This window comes from Dendrobates tinctorius, unplaced genomic scaffold (genome assembly GCF_039654945.1).
Source record: "Dendrobates tinctorius isolate UK_male_01 unplaced genomic scaffold, ASM3965494v1 ptg000011l, whole genome shotgun sequence".
NCBI classification, from domain to species: Eukaryota; Metazoa; Chordata; class Amphibia; order Anura; family Dendrobatidae; genus Dendrobates; species Dendrobates tinctorius.
In genome coordinates, this window is record NW_027361679.1 from 110087941 (window position 1) to 110100243 (window position 12303).

The 12303-nt window shown below is 43.5% G+C and overlaps 1 protein-coding gene across 1 annotated transcript in view; it reads left to right on the forward strand.

Annotated features, from left to right (window-relative positions):
* The first annotated feature begins 4690 nt into the window (after positions 1 to 4690).
* The window catches only part of SSBP4 (single stranded DNA binding protein 4), a 524749-nt gene continuing 517136 nt past the window's right edge, over positions 4691 to 12303 (forward strand). Inside the window, exon 1 of the mRNA XM_073546131.1 lies at positions 4691 to 4959. Within this exon, the coding sequence (XP_073402232.1) occupies positions 4904 to 4959 (56 nt within the window). The 5' untranslated portion in view covers positions 4691 to 4903. The remainder of the gene's footprint in view (positions 4960 to 12303) is intronic.

Genomic DNA, 12303 nt, shown 5'->3' on the forward strand with positions numbered 1-12303 from the left:
ACTACGGGTACCCTGGGCTCACTAGTCACGCCCCCTTCGGAGCCCCCCGGACCGTGGTCCCGAGGTTCCACTTTAAAAATAAAAATGAATGTGAACTTCACCATTTCTGCCTCCGTTTCCATTCATTACAGGTTTGTAGGTACACCAAATTCTTGTGGTTGGTGTAAACTTGGAAGGGAAAACGAGCCCCCTCCAGGAAGTGTCTCCACTCCGAGAAGGCTAACTTCATAGCTAGCAACTCCCTGTCCCCGATTTTAATAATTTCTCTCCGCCGGTGTGAAGGTCTTGGAGAAAAAGAAGCAAGGATGCTTCCGACCTTGAGCATCCTTTTGGAACAGGACTGCTCCAGCACCAACGGATGAGGCATCTACCTCCATTATAAATGATTTATCTACATCGGGGCGACATAAAATGGGAGCGCTAGCCAAGTGGGACTTAATAGAGAGGAAGTGCTTGGACACCTCCTTCGACCACAATTTGAGATTTGCTCCCTTCTTGGTGAGGGCTACCAAGGGAGCTACCAAAGTTGAGAAGTGGGGAATGAACTGGTTATAATAGTTAATGAACCTCATAAAGCACTGCACCGCTTTGAGAGAATGGGATTCCTGCCAGTCCATCACAGCCTGTAGCTTGGCAGGATCCATAGCCAATCCTTGGGTGGAGATGATATAGCCCAGGAAAGGCATTGGCTCCTGCTCAAATACACACTTCTCCAACTTGGCATAGAGGGAGTTTGCCCGTAGGAGGTCAAAGACTTTGCAAACATCTCTCCGGTGGTAGTCTATATCTGGAGAGTAGATGAGAATAACATCCAGATAGACTACGACCGAGGTGGTGAGCATGTCCCGGAAAATATCGTTTACAAAGTCCTGGAAAACAGCAGGGGCATTACAGAGCCCGAAGGGCATCACCAGATACTCGTAGTGGCCGTTCCTCATATTTAATGCCGTCTTCCATTCGTCCCCCTCACGGATGCGAATCAGGTTGAAAACACCCCGCAGATCAAGTTTATTAAAAACCCTCGCTCCCTCAACCTATCAAATAGCTCAGATATCAAGGGCAGAGGGTACTTGTTCTTAACGGTGATGGCGTTAAGACCCCTGTAATCTATTATTATTATTTATTTATATAGCGCCATTGATTCCATGGTGCTGTACATGAGAAGGGGGGTTACATATAGGGAATCTATGCTTGGACGTAGTTCTCCATTCTTCTGCACAAAGAAGAACCCCGCCCCTGCATGTGACACTGACTTGCTAATGAATCCTCTTGCCAGATTCTCCTGGATGTACTGAGTCATTGCCTCCATCTCCAGGATAGTGGATAGACTCGACCCCGGGGAGGATCAGCACCAGGCAAGAGGTCAATAGGGCAGTCATAGGGGCAGTGAGGCGGAAGGGTCTCCACAGCCTTCTTGGAGAACACATCCCATTGGGCCAATAGTGTTTGGGGAGAGAGGAAAGATCTGCAGGTACCTCTGTAGTAGCAACCTGAATGCACTCCCTCTGACATCTTCCCTCACAGGATTTACTCCATCCCAGAATTCACCCTGAGGACCACGCTATATGAGGGGAGTGGTAGTGTAACTATGGTATCCCTAAGAGGACCTCATCAATTCCCTCGGGAATGACTAGCAGGGAAATGATCTCCTGATGATTTGGAGACATGGATAGAGTAAATGGGATAGTCTGATGAGTTATCTGTGAGGGTAGTGTCGACCCATTTACCACTCGTACAGTCACTGGTTTGGCGAGCATCGTCAGAGGAATTGCATGCTGTTGGGCGAAGGCAGAAGACATAAAGTTGCCCTCTCCGCCCCAGAATCCACACATAGCTCTACCATATGAGTGGATGGGCTAATGGGAATTGTCCCCTTGAAGGACAGCTTGGAGGAAAACGCCAGTGTGTCTAGTGATCCACCTCCTATGATCACTAAACAGGTAAGTTCTCCCGACCGCTGAGGACATCTGGAGGCAAGATGTCCTGACTGCCGGCAGACATGACAGACCATGAATGCACGAGCGGTCCGGGACTTAGATCTCGTATGTGACACTTCCATGACCTCATGTGGTTCGGATGGCTGGACTGGAGATTCCAGAGGTTTGGCGAACGTGGGAGCCAGCCAAAACCTCTGCCTACACTGGGCTCGCTCCAACCTTCGCCCATTAAAACGAAGGTCTATGCGAGTTGACACTGCTATTAGCTCCTCCAATGTGGCAGGAATCTCCCTACTGGCCAAAGTGTCCTTCACATGGTCAGCCAGTCCCCTTTAAAATACCGAGATAAGGACTTTGTCCAGCCACTCAGGCTCAGATGCTAAAGTCCGGAAATGGACTGCAAAATGGCTGACCATAGACGAGCCATGTGTCAGTGACAGCAGTTTGGAGCGCCGTATCATGGGTGACTCGACGTCCCAAAAAAAACCTGTTTCAGAGTGTTCAGGAAACGCGGAGTATTCTCCACCACTTGATCGTCTCTCTCTGTTCTTTCTTTCCCTGTTTTTTCTTTCTTTCCACTTTCTTTCTCACTGTCTGTTCTTTCTTTCCCCTCTTTCTTTCTCTCTCTGTTCTTCCTTTCTCTCTCTCTCTCTGCTCTTTCTCTCTCTCTCTGTTCTTTCTTTCTCTCTCATTCCTTCCTTTCTTTCTTTCTCTCGCTCTGTTTTCTTTTTTCTCACCCTGTTCTTTCCCCTCATTGTTTCTCTCTCTGTTCTTTCTGTCCCCTCTTTCTCTCTCTCTCTCTCTGTTCTTCCTTTCTCTCTCTGTTTTTGCTTTATTTTTCTTTCCCCTCTTTCTTTCTCTCTGTTCTTTCATTCTCTGTGTTTTCTTTCTCTCTGTTGTTTCTTTCTCTGTTTTCTTCTCTCTTTGTTCTTTCTTTCCCTTCTTTCTTTCTCTCTTCTTTCTTTCCCCTTTTTCTTTCTCTCTCTCTATTCTTCCTTTTTTCTCTTTGTTCATTCTTTTTTCTTTTTCTCTCTCTGTTCTTTCTTTCCCCTCTTTTTTTCTCTGTTATTTCTGTTTCTTTCTTTCCTCTCTTTCTTTCTCTCTGTTATTTCTTTCTTCCCCCTTTTCTTTCTCCATCTCTGTTGTTCCTTTCTCTTTCTCTCTGTTCTTTCTTTCTTTCTTTCTTTCTTTCTGTCTCTGTTCATTCTTTGTTTCTTTCCCCTCTTTCTTTTTCTCTCTCTGTTATTTCTTTCTTTGTTTCTTTCTTTCTCTCTATTTTCCTTCTTTCACTTTCTGTTCTTTCTTTCTTTCCCCTATTTCTCTGTTCTTCCTTTCTCAGTGTTCTTTCTTTCTCTGTTTTCTTTTTTCTCCCTCTCTCTCTGTTCTTTCCCATCTTTCTGTCTGTTCTTTCTTTCCCCTTTCTTTCTCTCTCTCTGTTCTTCCTTTTTCTCTCTCTGTTCTTTCTCTATCCGTTCTTTCCTTCTTTCGCTCTGTTCTTTCTTTATTTCCCCTCTTTCTCTCTCTCTGTTCTTTCTTTCTTTCCCCTCTTTCTTTCTCTCTGTGTTCTTTCTTTCTCTCTGTTTTCTTTTTTCTCTCTTTGTTCTTTCTTTCTTTCCCCTCTTTCTATCTCTGTGTGTTCTTTATTTCTCTCGCTTTGTTTCTTTCTCTCTCTGTTCTTTCTTTCTCTTTCTCTCTCTCTCCTTTCTCTGTTTTCTTTCTTTCCCCTTTCTTTCTCTCTCTTTCTGTTCTTTCTTTCTTTCTATCTCTCTTTTCTTTTTTTCTCTCTCCTTTCTTTCTTTCTGTTTTCTGTTCTCTCTCTCTCTGTTCTTTCGTTCTTTCTTTTCCTCAGTACCAGTCAGTGTGCCCACAGTACCAGCCACTGTGCCCATAATGCCAGCCACTGTGCCCTCAGTACCAGTCAGTGTGATCAGCAGTGCTAAATGGGTGCGGTCGGGGCGTGGACACGGGTGAGACTAGTTGTGAAATGGGTGTGGCATAAAATTTGCCACAATGCGCTACGCGCCCACAGCCTTTGTCCCTCTTTCCCTTCTTCAAAAGTTGGGAGGTATGCCGTTAGGCTATGTGCACACATTGAGTATTTGGTGAGTTTTTTACCCCAGTATTTGTAAGCCAAAACAGGAGTGGAACGGTCAGAGGAAAAGCATAATAGAAACATTTGAACCACTTCTGCATTTTTCACCCCCTCCTGGTTTTGGCTTACAAATTGGTAGGTAAAAAACTCACCAAATACTGAATGTGTGCACACACCCTTAGTGATGCCTCGCTGCAGTGGCGGACACAGACAGAAGAAGGCCCCTGTGCATGCACAATTCCACTAGCTATGGAGGTGATAGTGGCCCCATTACCTCTTGCACCTATGATATGTCCGCCCCTGCATCACTGGAATCAGGGTCTCTGACCCCAGATCATGCTGATCTCAGATGGGGTGGCAAGAACCTGGTGACAGATTCCCCTTAATGGCTTAATTAATATGTTAGTGCTTGGCTGGCAAATGCCACGTTTCGGACCCTGGCAGGATTGTGCTGCCTATCTCTATATTTCCAGCCTGGAGTGACACCTTGGAGATCACTTCCAGGCTGATGTCCGTCACTGTCCTGCCTATGGCATGCGGCCCCTTTAAGCCAGCAGGGTAGACAGCAGAGCAAGCAGCGATCAGGTCCCGGCTGTGGCGTCGCCCCTTTAAGAGTGCAGAAACACACGCTCTCCTCCATCACACACGCTGCCTTCTCATCAGGGCGGGGGAAGTGCCCGATTCCTGGAACAGCTGAACAAAAAGAAGAAAAAAAAAAGCTCTGGCTGTTTCAAGATCCCCCATTAGAAAATGTGCCTGATTTGTGGCCAATGCTTTGGGATGTAAAAAACTGAAGGGGTAGCTATGGAGATAGAGAGAGCATTGCTGGCTGCTTCCTTTGACAGGTGTTGAGTAGGAAAAGTCTCAAACAAGCATGTATGCCAAAGGGAAAGGATCCACTGTCCCTTCTGATAGCCAGGCGAGGGAAAAGTAAGTGCCATTCATTGCTTTCTTCACAGCCCGCCGGCTCCGTCCTGCCAGTCCTGGGCACGGCTGGCATCTCTGCTGGACTGGCACCATGGAGGGTCTGCGCTCACCACTTTCTCAGGGACTTGCAAACTTTTCCCACTGTGGCCCCTGCTGTGTGGGGCTGGGTGGGCACAGCTGCTGAGGGTGCCGGCTGGGGCTTTCTACACCAACTTACTTGCACTCTTGAAATTCCCTCCTTATTTTTGGCTGCAGCCACTCTGGCAAGTTCCTATGCTGTTCCCCTACATGTAAACTCCAGTTTTTGGAGAATGCCCCTTGTGTGTAAATTGCCGGGCTCTGTCCCTGCTCCTCAGCATGCCTCCATGGCATCCCACCCCCATCTATAGCCCAGCACAGGGACAGCTGGGACAATGACCCCTTCATGAGCCCACCACAGCTCATCACCCTTCCCAGCCTGCTTAGCATCTCCACCGTGGACACCGGCACCCCAAAGCTTTACAGTCCCATCACTGGGGCGAGGGATTGTTTGGCCGGGCTGTGAGGCACAGAATGGGCAAGAACTGGTTAACTCGATTGTCATTGTGGCAAGACAAAGCTGACACTCCACCTCTGCCTCCTTCTGGGCTTCTCAAGCTCAGGACAATAATTCCTCTAAGAATATGGATTTACATATCATTTCTTATAAGATTCCTTGCCTTTATGGAGTAGATTTCACAGATTTGGATGATCTGATTGACATATAGTACGCCTGTATGTTTGTATACAGAACACTAGACGTGGGGTTGTGTGTTGGTATACAGAGCTCTCATACATGGGGTTGTATGTTCGTATACAGAACAGCCATATGTGGGGTTGTATGTTTGTATACTATGTATACTGTACACAATAAGTGGTGTTGTATGGATACAAAACACCAATACATGGAATTGTATTTTTGTATACAGAACACCCATACTTGTGGTTGTTTGTATGTATACTGTACACCATACGTGGGGTTGTATGTTTGTATACTGTAAACCATACGTGAGGTTGTCTGTATACAAAACACCAATACATGGAGTTGTATGTTTGTATACAAAACACCTACACGTGGGGTTGTATGTTTGTATAGTATGTATACTGTACACCATACTTGTGGAGTTGTATGTTTGTATACAGAACACCATACTTGGGATTGTATGTTTGTATGCTGTATACCCTTACATGGAGTTGTATGTTTGTATACAAAACACCCATACGTGAGGCTGTATGTTTGTATACAGAACACTATATGTGGGGTTATATATTTGTATTCAGAACAGTCATAAGTAGGGTTGTTTGTATACTATGTATATTGTACACATACGTGGGATTGTATACTGTACACCATACATGGGGTTGTATGTTTGTAAACAGAACACTATACGTGGGGTTGTATGTATACCGAACACCTATACATGGGGTTGTATGTATACAGAACACTATATGTGGGGTTGAATGTTTGTAAACAGAACACTATATGTGGAGTTGTATGTATACAGAACACTATATGTGGGGTTGAATGTTTGTATACAGAACACTATATGTGGGGTTGTATGTTTGTATACAGAACACTATATGTGGAGTTGTATGTATACAGACCACCTATACATGGGGTTGTATGTTTGTATGCAGAACACTATATGTGGGGTTGTATGTTTGTATACTGTCCACCATACGTGAGATTGTATGTTTATATACAGAACACTATATGTGGAGTTGTATGTATACAGAACACCTATACTTGGGGTTGTATGTTTGTATACAGAACACCTATACATGGGGTTGTATGTTTGTATACAGAACACCTATACATGGGGTTGTATGTTTGTATACCGAACACCTATACTTGGGGTTGTATGTTTGTATACCGAACACCTATACTTGGGGTTGTATGTTTGTATACCGAACACCTATACATGGGGTTGTATGTTTGTATACAGAACACCTATACATGGGGTTGTATGTATACAGACCACCTATTCTTGGGGTTGTATGTATACAGAACACCTATACTTGGGGTTGTATGTTTGTATATAGAACACCTATACATGGGATTGTATGTTTGTATACAGAACACCTATACATGGGGTTGTATGTTTGTATACAGAACAACTATACTTGGGGTTGTTTGTATACAGAACACCTACACATGGGGTTGTATGTTTGTATACAGAACACCTATACATGGGGTTGTATGTTTGTATACAGAACACCTATACATGGGGTTGTATGTTTGTATACAGAACACCTATACATGGGGTTGTATGTTTGTATACAGAACACCTATACATGGGGTTGTATGTTTGTATACAGAACACCTATACATGGGGTTGTATGTTTGTATACAGAACACCTATACTTGGGGTTGTTTGTATACAGAACACCTACACTTGGGGTTGTTTGTATACAGAACAACTATACTTGGGGTTGTTTGTATACAGAACACCTATACATGGGGTTGTATGTTTGTATACAGAACACCTATACATGGGGTTGTATGTTTGTATACAGAACACCTATACATGGGGTTGTATGTTTGTATACAGAACACCTATACTTGGGGTTGTTTGTATACAGAACACCTATACTTGGGGTTGTATATTTGTATACAGAACACCTATACATGGGGTTGTATGTTTGTATACAGAACACCTATACTTGGGGTTGTTTGTATACAGAACACCTATACTTGGGGTTGTTTGTATACAGAACACCTATACATGGGGTTGTATGTTTGTATACAGAACACCTATACATGGGGTTGTATGTTTGTATACAGAACACCTATACATGGGGTTGTATGTTTGTATACAGAACACCTATACTTGGGGTTGTTTGTATACAGAACACCTATACATGGGGTTGTATGTTTGTATACAGAACACCTATACTTGGGGTTGTATGTTTGTATACAGAACATCTATACTTGGGGTTGTATGTTTGTATACAGAACACCTATACATGGGGTTGTATGTTTGTATACAGAACACCTATACTTGTGGTTGTTTGTATACAGAACACCTATACATGGGGTTGTATGTTTGTATACAGAACACCTATACTTGGGGTTGTATGTTTGTATACAGAACACCTATACTTGGGGTTGTATGTTTGTATACAGAACACCTATACTTGGGGTTGTATGTTTGTATACAGAACACCTATACTTGGGGTTGCATGTTTGTATACAGAACACCTATACATGGGGTTGTATGTTTGTATACAGAACACCTATACATGGGGTTGTATGTTTGTATACAGAACACCTATACTTGGGGTTGTTTGTATACAGAACACCTATACTTGGGGTTGTATGTATACAGAACACCTATACATGGGGTTGTATGTTTGTATACAGAACACCTATACTTGGGGTTGTATGTTTGTATACAGAACATCTATACTTGGGGTTGTATGTTTGTATACAGAACACCTATACATGGGGTTGTATGTTTGTATACATACCGCCATATAGTTTTAGACCTTTTCTGTGTCATGTGATACATTGTTATTGGGGTAGCTGTTTTGTCACCCTTTCACATCGGGACACCTATGCCATCTCTTATGTTTCCTGCTGGCGCTGACATCATCTTTCTTTCCTTTCTTGGTGTAGTTTATAAAGTGTAAAAAGTTTTGGGGAACTGTATCTGTGTGAACTGTCACAGCAGGTTAGGAAAAAACTGAAATCCTCCTAGCTGGCTTATTTATCTTCCCTTCTGCTGTTTCTTGCCAAGTGTGTGTGCGTTATGCCGTGCTGTGGGGGCATTATATTTGGAATCTAGGGTGTGCAGCGCCATATAGCCTGTTCCTGAATGTGTGTCTGTATAACTTGTTTAATCTGAGAATAAATGTTCGTAAACACAAGAATTTATTTAATTTTTTTATGTTCCAAGTATAACCTTTACTTTCCCAATAACATCTTGCCATGCCCCATTGTATTGGCCTGGTTTGTAGGTGCAGTTGCTCTATGTAACCGTGTTGGTAAGAACAGCAATGGTGGTATTCTAGTGTCACAGTTATGGCCACTCATCACACGTTGCCCTTCAGTGGAGATGGTGTACACTCAATGAACACTCAGATGCTATGATTCTGGTAAGTAAGGGATAGTTCTGCAAAGTTGTCGAACAATCCCAAGTTATCATCGCAGTTGTCAGAGCTGAAGACAAGGTCAATGTGTCCTGCAGCACAAAGTATATGTCCAATGCTGACCTTGTCTTCTACATTGAGCACATAAGAAAACATGTAAACTATGTGTAGCTATGAGAAAAGGTAAATGTTTCCTACTGGTTGTATAAAACTGTTGGAGTGATCTTGTAAACCATATCTGGACACTTCCCCCCCAATGGTGGCTGATGCACGTGGCTGCTGAATACATATTACTTGAGTTATTGTAAATCTATGGCATTACTAGATCTGACCAACTCTTTTCCCCAATTTTGACATTGGTCATCCAACTTTATTAGCCCCCTGCTTCTCCCATACTTAATGGTGAAGATTCACGAAACAATGAGCAGATTCCAGATTTTAAAGTCCACAACCGGTTCTCTGTTTTTGATCTTCACCTCTGCCACTTGCATCACAGGCTCCGTAGTCCACAGGTTCCGGCTAAGGTCAGCAATGTCAGATATTTGGGACATGTCTAAACTACATACAGCGTTAATAAATATTAGCAATGGAATCTATTGAATACTTTAAACCACATGACAGTGATTCTACTTATAATATCTTAAACCCTCACAAAACCTTAAGCTTTTCTGGTAACACCATATGAAATTATTTAATAGCTAGACTCAAAAGATTTTTTTAAATTTATTGACCACTGTGAGTTCCCTTTTTTTGAGGCCCTTAGTGAGCAGTAGAAGTCTTTTTTTTTATCAATGGCAAAAATTATTTTTTAGGGCTCATACTTGCGAGAGACTCGCACGCTCCGGTCTGAGTGCCGGCTGCAGTGCCAGGTTTTCATGCGAGAGACTCGTGCTAGTCTTTCGCAACTGAGTATGAGCCCTCACATCCTTGTGTGCAACATGACTCCTTCCCAGATCTCCAAACTACTATTCTCAAACTCTCCTGAGTGCTACGTCACCCCATGCCTAGTTCTTGTGTGTGCCAGAGAGTAACCCATGCCCTGCTCTCTTATGTCATGTTCCCAGCTTTAATTTTTACCAAACTGTCCCTACCAGGCAACCCTTCCAGTTCTCGTCCAGACCGCTTCTGTGCCAGACCACTAATTTACCAACAATTCTTTGAGCCAAAGGTCTTCTTCTTCAGCTCATCTGAGTTCTGGGCAGCTTGGTGGCTCAGTGGTTAGCACTTTTGCTTTGCACCCCTGGGGTCCTAGGTTCAAATCCCACCAAGAACAACATCTACACGGAGTTTGTATGTTCTCCCCGTGTTTGTGTGGTTTCCTCTGGGTTCTCAGGTTTCCTCCCACACTCCAAAGACATATTGATTGGGAATCTAGATTGTGAGACCATTGATGACAATATCTCTAAAGCGCTGTGGAATATGATGTGTGTGTATATAAGTAAATATGATCAAGAACTATTCCTATCAAGTGGTGACAATATTGCGTTATGACAAAAGACTCCACCCAACAGTTCTCAGCTCATACTGCCAAATTGTGAGATTACACAAACTGGTTACCATCATACTAAGGACAGTATGTACCGGTACTTGGCTCCTAGGCCAGCATAGATGTACAATCGTGTAGGAGTGGACTTCTAGTTGTCCAACATTAGTGCATCTAGACTTTCTTACCAAGGGAGAATCATTTTCTTCCAAAATTAAGTTTATGTTGCATATACCGTATTATCCGAATCTAATCTTGTTTACGGAACCTAACACCGGAACAGAAAAGAGTCTTGTTACTTATCAATTGTTCAGCTTTACAAGCTAGTCTTCTTGACCAGTAAGATTATATCCTTTTAAATAATCTGACTTTACATGAAAAAAATAAAAAACAGAAAATTTCAAGCCATAATCTGGTGAAGTAAGAACTATCTAAAATCTTCAGGATTAATTGAGTGCTCTTGTTTAATAGCAGATTGTATAATATGAAGGCACCTCTCTGACTGTACCAACATCCTACAGAAGCCGAAAGCTGGTAGACGTAAACCCTGTCTCACCACTAGTGGCTTAAAAACTGTGATTTTGTGAAAACCATCTGATAATGCTGGATGTGACGAAGTGTGAATACTTGTTTTAGATGAACTAATACCGTAGTTCAAATCCGAAGCGAATGGTCATGGTGAGATATTATAATGCTGGCGACGAAGTAATACTTATTTAGCTGGTTTGGTCACTTATAGTAGATTCGCTTAGTTAATAATCCTCTGATTCTGTCATGTATACTGATACCAAACCGGGGCTTGTGTTTTAGGATCCCCTGTAGGCTGAGTTAACATGAGCATATAAAATTCTGTATTTTTCGGAATCTAAGAAGAGACTTTTTCCCACAAAATTTGGGAGGAAAATGAGGGTGCGTTTTAGAATCCAAAGGTATCTTAGCAGGGGCGGCTGCGGTGGAGCCGTGTTAGGCTATGTGCACACACTGCGGATCGGTCTGCGGATTTTTCCGCGCGGATTTTGCAAAATCCGCAGGTAAATCCGCAGGTCAAAAGACCTGCGGATTAGCCTGCGGTTTAGCCCTGCAGTTTCACACCTCTACAATGGAGCAGGTGTGAAACCGCTGCGGATTCCACACAAAGAATTGACATGCTGCGGATTTGAACCCGCAGCAAATCCACGCAGAAAAATTCGCAGCATGTGCACAGCGTTTTTTGTTTTTCATAGATTATATTGATACTGTACAACGCAGCAGAAACTGCTACGGATCCGCAGGGCCAAATCCGCAGCAGAATCCGCAGCGTGTGCACATAACCTTACAGGAGGCAGGGTCGCTGCTTTAGGAGGCTGCGGCAGGAGTGGGGCAATGCTGCGGGCCCCGGGCTGGGAGGATTGGGTGTCCAGGCGCTTTGAGGCTGCGCGCCCTGGGCTCTCCTAACATATCCAGCCTTGCAATGCCTGGATACCCCTTCCTCCCATTCCGAGGCCCACAGCATCGCCCCCCTTCTGCCGCCTCTTGAAGCAGCAACCGCCAACTCCCCCGATAAGCTACCGTAAAATGGGGCTATAAGACGCACCGTTTTATTTTAAAAAATAATTGTTTCCCTATTTTCCTTACCAAAATTTGGGGTGCATCTTATAGTTTGCAAAATTTGCTAGTTCAGAGTTTCATCCAGAAAACTTGGATGACATTTTCCTCACTTGTCATACGTGTGCTGTCTGTACGGAATCAGTTTTTTACGGCAGCAATTAATAATC